Source organism: Choristoneura fumiferana, chromosome 5 (genome assembly GCF_025370935.1).
Source record: "Choristoneura fumiferana chromosome 5, NRCan_CFum_1, whole genome shotgun sequence".
In the NCBI taxonomy this organism is placed as follows: Eukaryota; Metazoa; Arthropoda; class Insecta; order Lepidoptera; family Tortricidae; genus Choristoneura; species Choristoneura fumiferana.
The window spans coordinates 4,957,600-4,969,608 of NC_133476.1; the positions used below are offsets into that span (position 1 = coordinate 4,957,600).

The window sequence follows — 12,009 nt, forward strand, 5'->3', positions numbered from 1 at the left end:
GATCATTTATTGATCCTCAAATTTTAATTGTTAAATCCGTGTATAACAGACATGTCAGTTTTATTGCTGTCTCTTGGTGCGGGGGCTTTGAAATATTTTTTTACATTTAATTTACATCTCTAAGATGAACATTAAAGTATCAATGTGCCGTCAATTTAGTATTATGTAGATATAGATATAGCTGGAAAAGTACAGCTGGAAAAGTAGGTAAGCAAGTTAATATGGCAATGAGCGGGCCAAATCACTCCAAAAACAGAACTGATAACCGTTAAGGGAGAAAAATACTCGCATGGTAACCACGGACCGGAAGACGAAACGTTGGCAGGTGGACTGACGACATCGTGAGAATTGCGGGAAACTGGTGGATGCAAGTGGCAAGGTGTTCATTGTGGCGTTCCAAGGTGTTCTAAGGCTAATCATGATGATGATAAAGAGCGCATAATGGCTCTAAAATACTTTTGAGTCTCTTCTCTATTGATAAACAGTGATAGTGATTACTCGTAGGTAGTTATACTCACTAAATCGAAGTGCGAAACACGTTCCGGATTTAGATTAGGATTTCCATCGTCAGAAGACGCTGTTGTATTCCGACGCTGAAAAATAAAAGATTAATTGTTAATTAGCTTAACACCATAAAAATTATATATGCTAAACTTACCTACTTATTTCTTTGAGGCCGTGCCTGTGTAAATAAATATAGGTACCATCAGCCAGATATGTGGTCTACCACCCTAAAGCTGATAATTGTTTGCATGTCATAAAACAATAATGCCAATAGTCGGGTCTGTCAACTTGAAAGTTCGACTTTAGCGACATATTTATTTGATAGGAACTTGTTTAAAAATTGGTAGAACACTTATTTGGCTGATTATTGGCACAAACAAATAGTTGATTTATTTATTTACTTCAGTTTTTTTTGACAGCTAATTAGTTTTGCCTTTTTAGTTAGATACAGTTTTGAAGAAGACTCGATTTTTTAATTATTTTTTCTCATGTCTTTTTATTTTGTTTGTTTGAAGCTTGCACTGTTTCCTAAAATATTTAGACTATAGTTCCTAGTCCAGGTATGGGGAAACTGCGGCCCGCGGGCCATCTCCGGCCGCGAAGGCTTGAAATCCGGCCCGCGACCATCAAACAAAAATCAAGAGAAGATTTCGTATTGTTAGAAATTTCGCGAGCGCGGGCGGGATGAGCGAAAATCGAAAAAACTTATTGCACAATAAATTTGTGTTTTAGAAAATAGATATCAATATTTATATTACTTATTTCAATAAATCAAATAGCCAAAAATGCAACATCTTGGCCCGCCATATATTTCGTTAGTATATATTGGCACGCGAAGGAAAAAGTTTCCCCATCCCTGTCCTAGTCCAACATAAACAATATTTTTTAAATCTGAATTACAGTTTTTGAGATATGCGTCGACAAACTTACATACACTTGACATTCTGCGCACTTGTTTAGACGCTGTATAGATTAAAATACACAAAAAATTCTGACAGTACCTAATTACATACATACGGGTCGAATTGATGACCTCCTTTTTAAGTCGGTTAACAACCCACTGAAAAACAGCGGGTTACCGCAACATTACGCGGAGTGGAGGCAAATTTAAATTATTTGTTTCGTTACGTGTTATTTAGAGAGTATCAATAATTTATGGTTATTTACCGTACTCCGCCTTCGGAATTCCGTTTTGAGCGCTTTCAGCTCTTCTTTGTTTTTTCTTTTGAAGAAATCAAGCTGAAAAATTAAAAATATATTTTTAAAACTATAATTAATCATATAATACAAAATTACTTCTTTTTAATAATGATTACACCCAAAATTAAGTACCTTTCCATAATTTAACCAACATTCGTCTAACTTCTAACGTAACTTAACGTTAGTTAATTCCTACGCATTTTTAATATCAATAAACTCGCGCGTCTCGAAGTTAGTAAATTTGTAGTTTACTCACCTTGTAAAGTATGAAGCCGAGAATCAGTAGCAAAATCAGAGCCAAAATCAACCCGATGCTTATCATAAGCGTTTTATTTTGACTAAATGACAACTCCTTGAAGATCATCATAACTGATTTCAACCTATAATTATTAACATAAGTTTAAAAGATGTAATGCAGATGGTAGGACCTTTTGCAAGGTCCGCCCGGATTGCTACCACCATCTTGCTCGCTAATCCTACCGTGAAGCAGCAGTGCTTGCACTGTTTTGTTTCGGCGTGGAGAGTAAGACAGCCGGAGAAATTACTGGCACTTGAGGTATCCCATCTTAGGCCTCTAGGTTGGCAACGCATCTGCAATACCCCTGGTGTTGCAGATGTTTATGGGCGGTGGTGATCTCTTACCATCAGGAGACCCACTTGCTCGTTTGCCATCCAGTCGAATAAAAAAAATTAACTAAACGTATTTCTTTGCTCACCCGCGACCTTATGATAGCTAAGTTGTATAGATAATAGTTGAAGCCGTGGTGGCCGAGTGGTTTGACCTATCGCCTCTCAAGCAGAGGGTCGTGGGTTCAAACCCCGGCTCGCACCTCTGAGTTTTTCGAAATTCATGTGCGGAGTTACATTTGAAATTTACCACGAGCTTTGCGGTGAAGGAAAACATCGTGAGGAAACCTGCACAAACCTGCGAAGCAATTCAATGGTGTGTGTGAAGTTCCCAATCCGCACTCGGCCCGCGTGGGAACTATGGCCCAAGCCCTCTTGTTCTGAGAGGAGGCCTGTGCCCAGCAGTGGGACGTATATAGGCTGGGATGATGATAGATAATAGTAGGGAACCCTTCGTGCGCGAGTCCGACTCGCACTTGGCCGGTTTTTTAAATATTAGGTAATTAGATTATGTTTTACAAATAAGTATCTTCTCAGAAAAAAAGATTAACAAAAAAAACTTCAAGCAATGCTCAGTCGCACGCGTAAATACTTTTTCATCACACTTGCTCGTAAACAGTGTCGTAACATGCAGGCTACCTTGGTTGCAACCCCCCAAATAAAACCCTCGACCTTAATGTGCTTGTCATGAAACCCGTGGTCGGTAAATGAGTAAATGCCCGTACTGATACTGCTGCGCGCGCTGCTGCAGGACCACATGCACACGCGGCTCAGGCACATGCTGAGGTAGGGGGAGGGCGGCGCTGCCAAGAGCACAGCCTAAGGTATCGCCAATATTTGGAACAATTATATTTTTTCTTTTACAAATATAAAATTTTACTCGCAAATGTGATGAAAAACATTGTATGTCGCACGGGCGGTACTAGAATTACGAACATCGACTCATTAAAGCCCTCAGTCTTCGACTTCGGGCTTCTAATAGACTCTCGTTCGTAATTCCTTATTTACCGCCCTTAAGACACAATGTACTATTTCCGAAAGCATGATTTATAAAAACATTTAGTAGTAACTTACTCTTTGTGAATAATAACATCTGGCAATAGTTCTAGCGATAGTTGGGTTACAACAGTTATTGGCCAATCTTGCGTATTGTCTGCTGTAAAAGAAGACAAATATAAGGTATGTCTGAAAATGCAAGCAATCTTTACTTGGCATGCAATAAGTGTCTGGTTAGAGAATGCGTAGCTTTTGTTTAACTTACCAATCTCCTTTTTAATAATAGTGGTTGTCACAGTGATTTTAGTGGTCGAATTTGGTTTCAGAGTTATAGGGCAGTGCCAATAGAACTTTTCAGTATCGTTGCTTTCGATACATACAAGTACCTTTTGCTGAATTGAAATCTGAAAAAAAAAACGGAAAATTTAAGCGGTTTTCCAATGTCCACCACCAATATTAACCCCATTTTGTAACAAAGGATATTTCATCAGAAAATATGTGTTGAGTATTTTCCTTTTTCCAGCGTTTACAATTTTTACGATACAAATTTGAAATTATTGTAAAATAAATATTTCTTAAAAATAAAATAAAACGAGTTTGACTTGCTGACTATACACTTATTGTCATCCAATCCACATAGTAGTTTTATTTTTCTATAGTAGTTTTTTTTTTAAATTATTGTATACTCGTACAGTGTCTTACCGGCAGCCAGGTTTTTTTAAGGGAGTTTAGTAGGTAATGTATTTCTGTAACTAAACCATGACATTAATTTAATTAATAAACTAACATATTCAGACTTTGTTAACTTCGTAACAAAATTATCGTTGCCAGCAGTGTATAGCAAAGTAAATTGTCAAGTAAGTGTAAATGACAGCCGACAGATACTTTGATTATTACTTGTCAATTTACTTTGCTGGTAATTATAATACGGTGTTTGACAACTTATGATTTTGCCAATTTAATATTATTATGAAATTATAGATAATCAGACAGTGTTAGCAGAAGAGAAATTTAAATCGGTTGAAAATTGGATTTATAGTGATTTTTTGAAAAAGCTATATACCTGTCTCTTTCTCAACGCTTTTCTCTATGCAGCAAGTATGGCTACTGGCGTGTGACGTCACAAGCTAGTATGTCTCCTCTGTCTAATCTTGAATTTTAACCTGTATAACTTGTTATTTGTAAAGGTAGCTTAAAAATTGTTTTTCTATTCGATAACAGGCATTGTGTAGTTTTAATTTATAAAACATATAAAAAATAGTCAAAATTTGATTTAATACCGTATTTTGTTAGAAAGTTATCAAGGTCTGAATTTCAGTTTATTAATTAAATTAATGTCATGGAAAAGTTACAGAAATGCGTTACCTCCCTTAAAAAAAGCCCGGCAGCCGGTAACACACTGTATATTAGTAGTAATGTAAAGGTACGAGTAGGTAAAATATGGATGAGACTGGCATAGGACCGGGCAAGGTGGCGTGAAAATGAAGAGGTATTTACTCAGCAGCGGGTGGATGTGGGCTGAATTGATTGATTGAGGTATGAAATGAATCAAAAGGAAAAAATTTTTCGTTACTTAAAAATCGATGGTGGATATGGATTATATCTACTGAAGGATGATTTCTTAAACATAACAAAACCCTGTTTCGTATAGTAAAAAAAGAATACATTTATTCACTAATACAGAAGACGCACAAATACAAAATATTTACACAATAGAGACTAGAGAGTAGAGATTTCTTTACGATGTTACAGTAGAATATGAACGAACTTTTTTTTAACCCATAAATGAGACATACTTGTAAATTGTCGTCATCAAATATGCAACCACAACTACAATGGTGTCCCATTCGATTTTTTACATACAATATTACAATATAAAACTTACATTGAAACTTTGACTGTAGGGTTTCTTGAGTGCAGTTATATTAGCCCATACATTTTTCCAAGTCACCGTCTCCGTGTTTGTAATCTGAAAAATGTGAATAAAATAAAATGTGTGTATGTATAAGTAAATAGATTTTTTATGTAAGAAAAATAGCAGAACAAGGAATTATTTTTCGGAAAGACTAAAAATCCATACTAATCACATTCTAATATTATAAATACGAAAGTGTGTTTGTATGTTTGTCCGTCTTTCACGTCATAGAGAAAGAGATAGGTTAAGGGCCCGAGAGTTACATAGGCTACTTTTTACGAGAACAACAGCGCGCGATAACAATCCCAGGCGGGCGAAGCCTAGTTTATAAAATAAAATGATCTAAGGTAGTGGAGAAGAATAGTTTAACTGTTTGAAGGGATTTACAATTACTATGAAAAAGTTACGTTGGGTTTCAGAATTGTTGCGTAGATAAACAGCTAACTAGGTAGTGCTAATTTATTGAATCAGGCGATATCAATGAACTAAAAATTTCTTTACACGCATATCTTGCATAAACTTAGCTAGGTATAAATATAGGTATCATAAGGTCGCGGGTGAGCAAAGAAATTCTTGTAGGTAAATAGTGCTATTTCAATAGTATATCTATGTACTTAATTTCCCCGAATGTAAATGTATTCAATGAATTTCCCCGAATATAAATGTGGCCTGTTAGTCGGCCTTCCTGAATAGTCGATGCATCTTATTATCACATAGGGGAGCGGGGAAGAAGTTGAATTCTATATTGGACTCTTCCGTTCCGCTTCCATGAAAGCGCATGCTAAGTTTACCTCAATTAAGCACGCTTGTATTCTCAAATAGGTAAAGAAAAAGTTATTACAGTGTATATCTGGTCGTCAGATATATTTTCTTTGGTCTCATCCTTTAGTTGCGTATCCGTAATGTTGGCGTTCATAGAAGTTCTGCGAAAGAAATTATATGATGAAAACGTGAATTTTGAGGGCAATTTATAAGATTAAAAAAACAAAAAAGATGCTATGATATCAAATGAAAGAGCTTGTTAGCGACGCGCTCGGCTGTACTTGCCCTTATGTTAAAAACATCGCCGCGAGGCCTGCGAGCGAGTGGTTTTTGTTCTCATCTGTCAGGCCAACAGAGCTCTTTAAATTGTTAATTTGTGATCTAGAGAAACAAGTAATTTTAATATCTAAAAGCTGTATTTCATTTCCCTAAACCAGTAAAGAAGTGTTCAGTCAGTCTAAAATTATCTTTTATTACAACCAGTGCACCATATCCTACAGAGCTAGTTCTGAAAATTTCAAAAACAATTTAAAAATAATCAGTTCTAAAGTTCTTTAGGAAAATAAGCCCTTTCATTTAGTTTACTCGTCCATGCTTGGGTAACAGAATTGCATCAATAAGTGTCCACGTACCCATTAAGAAGGACCGCATCAGTGTTAAATACGTAATCAACCGTGACTGGTTCTTGCATGACTCCTGGATTATCGCAATTTTTGCGAACCTCTACATCGATTGTAAAACCTTTGTCGATATTGCTTAATCTATCCATCCGTAGTACGAGATCAATTATGTGCTGAAAAAAGAATACTAGATAAAAACGAGGTAAAATACGGAAAAAAGACTATTATAAAAAAATGCTGTGCTGCGAAAGTAGCTTGTTATATCTCAGTCACGCCATAATACGATTCGTTCTAAACGTCATGAAGGATTCCAACTGTCTTTAAAAAAGGTCATTTTTCGCATTTTTCAAATAATAATATTTCATTTGCCAGCTGTTTCGTATGGATGTTTTTTAACTGTTAAGTATTCCGGATATATTTCAGGACTACCCTGTAGAACCATATAGGTTAGGTAAGTTTAGTTTTATAATAATCCTGAAATACAGAGAAAATCGTTCGTCCATGCGAAACAGTTGGGTATTTTCGACAAAATATTAGAAAACCCTATTTATTACAATTACCATCAATTGATTAAATTTATTTAACGGATAAATGTGATGCCGTCTCAGTTTGTTTTGTTCGAATAGACGGAAACAGCATCACTGCCCCTTACAGTTTTATTTCCCCTAAAAGGGTCCGGCATCGCGCATTCATACACGCCTTTTTCTTCATGGCACTGGATTAGATCCACGCGCGTACCACTCACGCGGACCATCAAACAGCTGTTGCAGCCCATCGTGCCACGATTGTGGACGGAGATAGTCACGTTCTCCAGGGTAGAAGAACCGACGACGTACGTGCTTGCGTTACTGGGGAGTGAAATGGCGTAATTATAGTAAATATGTCATGAATTGGGCAGAATTAGGGTGCAAGTGAAGTCTGCCGTCTTTGCACACCGCATACCCTCAGGGCTGAATGTCCGCTATTCCATGGCGTATTCATAACGGCAGAATGGTCAAGCACCAGAGTGTGCTTTCAGTGGATATACTGCGTGTAAAAATAAGTCAGACCCTGGAGGGAAACTACCTTAAATCCTTAAGTTGGCTCATTTTACTTAAAGGAGACATTCCTTTATTTTTAAAAAGAAACAAAACTGCATTCAAAGATTTTCTGAAACTCGCTTGCCTCGCCCGGGACTCGAAATAAATGAAATTAAAAAACAAAGACTTGCTATTTTATTATATCGATAGGTTTATTATTCAGGATAAAATTTCTCTAACAAACATTTGGTCTTAAAAATAAAAATGATCGTAAAATCTACGAGTAACATTAACTTTATTTTATTATCAATTTGTTACACTTAAATTATCTAACTGATAAATTGTTTGAAATGAACAGTAATTAGTAGAATAATTTAAAGAACTTGTGTGCTAAATAGCTATTCTTCATGGATATCTTGTACGTTGACAGAGTAAGAGTTTACATACATAAAAAAGAACTAACCTAAGATAACTTAACTAACTGTAACAATGAAAATTATAAAAAGAATACCCCGTCTAAAAGATCTGCCTGTGGCAGGGTTCCCGTGACGCTGGCCGCGTTACCCTTTGGATCGCAAGTGAGATCCGCTGGGATAAGTACGCGCCAGCTCTTGGGTCCCCAGAAGCGTCGACCAACCGGGACGACAGGGCCTTTATAAAAAACTGATAAATTGTTTGAAATGAACAATAAGTACTAGGTAATGTTCATTAAAGAACTTGTGTACTAAATAGCTATTCTTCATGGATATCTTGTACGACAGACAGAGTAAGACCAAATGTTTTTTAAATAAATTTTATTTTGAATAATAATCCTATCGATTACTACTTATAATAAAATAGCGAGTGTTTGTTTTTTCTTTATTTTTAATTGGTTCGAGTCCCGGGCGAGGTAAGCGAGTTGTAGAAAGTATTCGAATGCATTTTTTTTTTTCAAAAATAAAGGAATGTCTCCTTTACGTAAAATGAGCCAACTTAAGTATTTAAGGTAGTTTCCTTCCAGGGCCAGACTTATTTTTCCACACTGTATAAGTACTCCCTCAAGAAGAGAGCCCCACATAACTTACAACTGTAGACTCTCTAGGCCGGAAGATACTCAGTGCATTATTTCACACGTCATTATCCTTATCGTTCGATCCTTAAGTTCGTACCTCTCAGATCTCTGCACGGTCACAATGTAGTCCGGCGTGCAACTCGTGTCGTTGCATCTGCACGTAAACTGCACTTGTTTGCCCAAATCGCTCTGAGCACTCAATGTGACCCACGTGCTTTGGAAATCTAAAAAAAAACAATTGAAACATTTTGCAACATGGCCCGTGCTATTATTCACATGGGAAAAAGCAGTCTAGTAGATGATCCGAACTTGAAAAGATCTTCACCGGTCTGATAATAAAATGAAATGTATTTTATAATGAATTTAGTATATTAGAAAATATATTAGAAATGGTTTTGCAAAAAAAATCCTGAACAGTCTAATTTTTAAAATATTTTTTAATGATTTTTAATTAAATGCAAGCAACCCTATATCAACGTGTTCACAATAAAACAACACTTAGATTGATATATAATTCGTTCTTATTATCGAATCGAGTGAAAGTATTGTCATCGACATAACTGTTTAAATTTATACCTGGCAACCCAGTAAGTAGTTTGTCCAGGTAAACAATAGCTAACCCAATGTCTACATATTCTATAGGTTACATACTTTAAGTTAATATAAAACAATACAATACAATAGGTACAATAACTCTTTATTGCACACCAACACAGTAAGCAGTACAGAAAACACAAGTATATACCTACATAGAGATTTTCTAAGGTAAGCAATAGGCGGCCTTATTATCTCGATGATGCAACAAAATTTTATTAAAAAATAGCATGTCCAGGTTTTTTTTAGTAAATCTATTTATAATATATTTTCTAATATACTAAATCTATACCTATAAAACAGTACCGTGACTGACTGACAGACAACGCACAGAATAAACTACTGGTGCTAGAGACTTGAAATTTGGAATACATCTCGAGTGTTGTAGAGGTGCACTAAGGAAGGATTTTTTGCAATTCCCACGGGATAGGGAAATATCCAAACTTTTTTCGTTTCTTTGTTTGTAGTCGAATATAAAAAAAAATTGAGCTCAATACTTTCAGAGATTCGACTAACAAAACAAAGAAACGAAAAAAGTTTAGATATTTCCCTATCCCGTGGGAATTGGAAAAAATCCTTCTTTAGTGCACCTCTACAACACTCGAGATGTATTCCAAATTTCAAGTCTCTAGCACCAGTAGTTTAGGCTGTGCGTTGTCTGTCAGTCAGTCAGTCAGTCCCGGTACTGTTTTGAGGTATAGTAAGGTGGATTGGATGTTTTTGCTAAAAGTAGTAGAGCAAATTGGAGAGAAAAAGTCCGATTTACTCTATTAGTACATACAATCGTTGATCATATTGGATAGATTCGGAAAAACGTTTTTTTTTAGGTACCTATATAAAGGTATTTTTAAAGGTTTTTTAGGGATTTTATTAGCTGTTAAATCGTGGATTATATTAACGAATACGTACCTTTAGCAACTTTGAAATCATCAACCAAAGATACGTTTGTAGTCACCCTGAAGAAGGAAGTGCTTTTCTGAAGGTAAAAATAAGATGATTTAAATTTATCTATCTATCTTCTATATAAATAAAAATCAATCTTAACTTCCAAACGAAGGCACCAAATGAGGGCTATCGTTTTTTGTCTCACTAGATGGCGCACTGTTGCGTGAGGTTTTTAAGTATGGCTTTCAAAGTCTGTTATTACGGGCGTGAAAACAAAGTTTAGATTAAAATCATATTTAATACACCTTAAAACCGTACCATAAAAATAACGAGCATGCCACAGTGTTGCATAGTCCCCGTTTTGTTCGGAAAAAAGGGAGGACAAAGGTTTCCGAAAGACAAAACTGTCTCAAAACACAGACATTCATTGCCCCGGAACGCATATTTGCCATAATTAATTTCAGATATTGCAAAATATTCACAAAATTATTCTAATTATAAATAAACCCGCGTAGCTCACCCAAAAACTAAGAGATTTGACATTTCGGAGACCTCACGCTACACTAGCGCCTCTAGTGGTGAATTCATACGCGATAGCCCTCATTGGATAATTCTTTTTTTGTGTTCGTTATTGTCAGGACCAGGTTTGTGTGAAACAAAAAAAAAAAAAAGAAACAGTTAGAAGCGAAGCCGTGGGCAACAGCTAGTTTTAAATGAAATTTAGGAACGTTAAAACAGAACTCTGTGTAGATAATAAATATTTTTGTTTGTTCGTGTGTCTGTTCATTACTTAGGTTGAATTCTGTCTCGCGTTGGGTACAGCAGGGCTACTACGAAACTCGAAACTCGAAGTTCGTATCGTACCGTCCCTCTCGCTCTCGTATTAAATAGTATAAGTGTCAGAGGGATCGCACGACACGAATTTCGAGTTTCGAGTTTCGTAGTAGCCCTGCAGTCAGGGCTTAAATTTGGCCAATCCAAGAACAGCAGCAAACTTTCTGATGTCATTGAATACTCACAATAGTTAAGTTCTTGCAGTATTCCGTTTCGTTGCTAGCGATAATCACTCCCCCCGTCGACAAATCTATGTTATAAGTTGCATCGTTTTTGTCAAACTCAGCGTTGTTGCCATTAATTATATTTTTCACCAGCAACCCTGTACAGATTTACATGGAGTTAATCACAAAGTTAAGACTTCTTGTTCGATACAGCGCTATCTATGGTTGATTTGCTGAAATAGATAGCTTGCTTGCTACTACTTAGATAATTATTGATAAAAGTCTGTGGATAACCATGCATCTCATTAGTTCAAAAAAATGAAACTGTGTAGTTTCTACTAAATAAAACAACCTTATACGAGTAATACAGAAGTTTACAAGTCCTCTGAACCCTCTGTGTTATAATAGAGAGCGGTTTGAAGTAGCGATTACAAGTTTAATATGGATATGACTAGTGCGATTGGTTAGATAGATAAATAAATTTATTTATTATATAATCATGTTACTTATTGGTACTACAGTTATCTTATTACTTACTTACAGCAAAGCAATCTTATAGATAATTAAATTCAATAAATCTTATTCTTGCAACAAACTAGATACGTAAAGAAAAAGATTTTATTCTAATTAAAGGAGTTTTGTACAAGTCAAACACAATAGATCCTATTTATTAGTCTTATCCATATTAAACTTGTAATCGCTACTTCGAATCCGCTCTCTAGTTATTAAAGGCTGCACAAAGGGTAAAGTCGAGTGCTCGACACCCTAATGCCGAATAGATGACACCTTGCTGTCAACTCTGTTGCTAATGAATAACGTAAAACTACGGGTGATGGGT

At 35.9% G+C, this 12,009-nt stretch overlaps 1 protein-coding gene across 1 annotated transcript in view; it reads right to left on the reverse strand.

The window, feature by feature from the left end:
- Positions 1–12,009, reverse strand: part of LOC141427948 (uncharacterized) — a 33,143-nt gene that overhangs the window by 1,032 nt on the left and 20,102 nt on the right. The window contains exons 14-25 of the mRNA XM_074087558.1: positions 11,193–11,329; positions 10,198–10,264; positions 8,792–8,918; positions 7,277–7,472; positions 6,637–6,797; positions 6,084–6,165; positions 5,213–5,296; positions 3,593–3,731; positions 3,406–3,487; positions 1,961–2,084; positions 1,672–1,743; positions 519–593 (exon numbers count right to left, since the gene is read on the reverse strand). Of these exons, the coding sequence (XP_073943659.1) occupies positions 519–593; positions 1,672–1,743; positions 1,961–2,084; positions 3,406–3,487; positions 3,593–3,731; positions 5,213–5,296; positions 6,084–6,165; positions 6,637–6,797; positions 7,277–7,472; positions 8,792–8,918; positions 10,198–10,264; positions 11,193–11,329 (1,346 nt within the window). The remainder of the gene's footprint in view (positions 1–518; positions 594–1,671; positions 1,744–1,960; positions 2,085–3,405; positions 3,488–3,592; positions 3,732–5,212; positions 5,297–6,083; positions 6,166–6,636; positions 6,798–7,276; positions 7,473–8,791; positions 8,919–10,197; positions 10,265–11,192; positions 11,330–12,009) is intronic.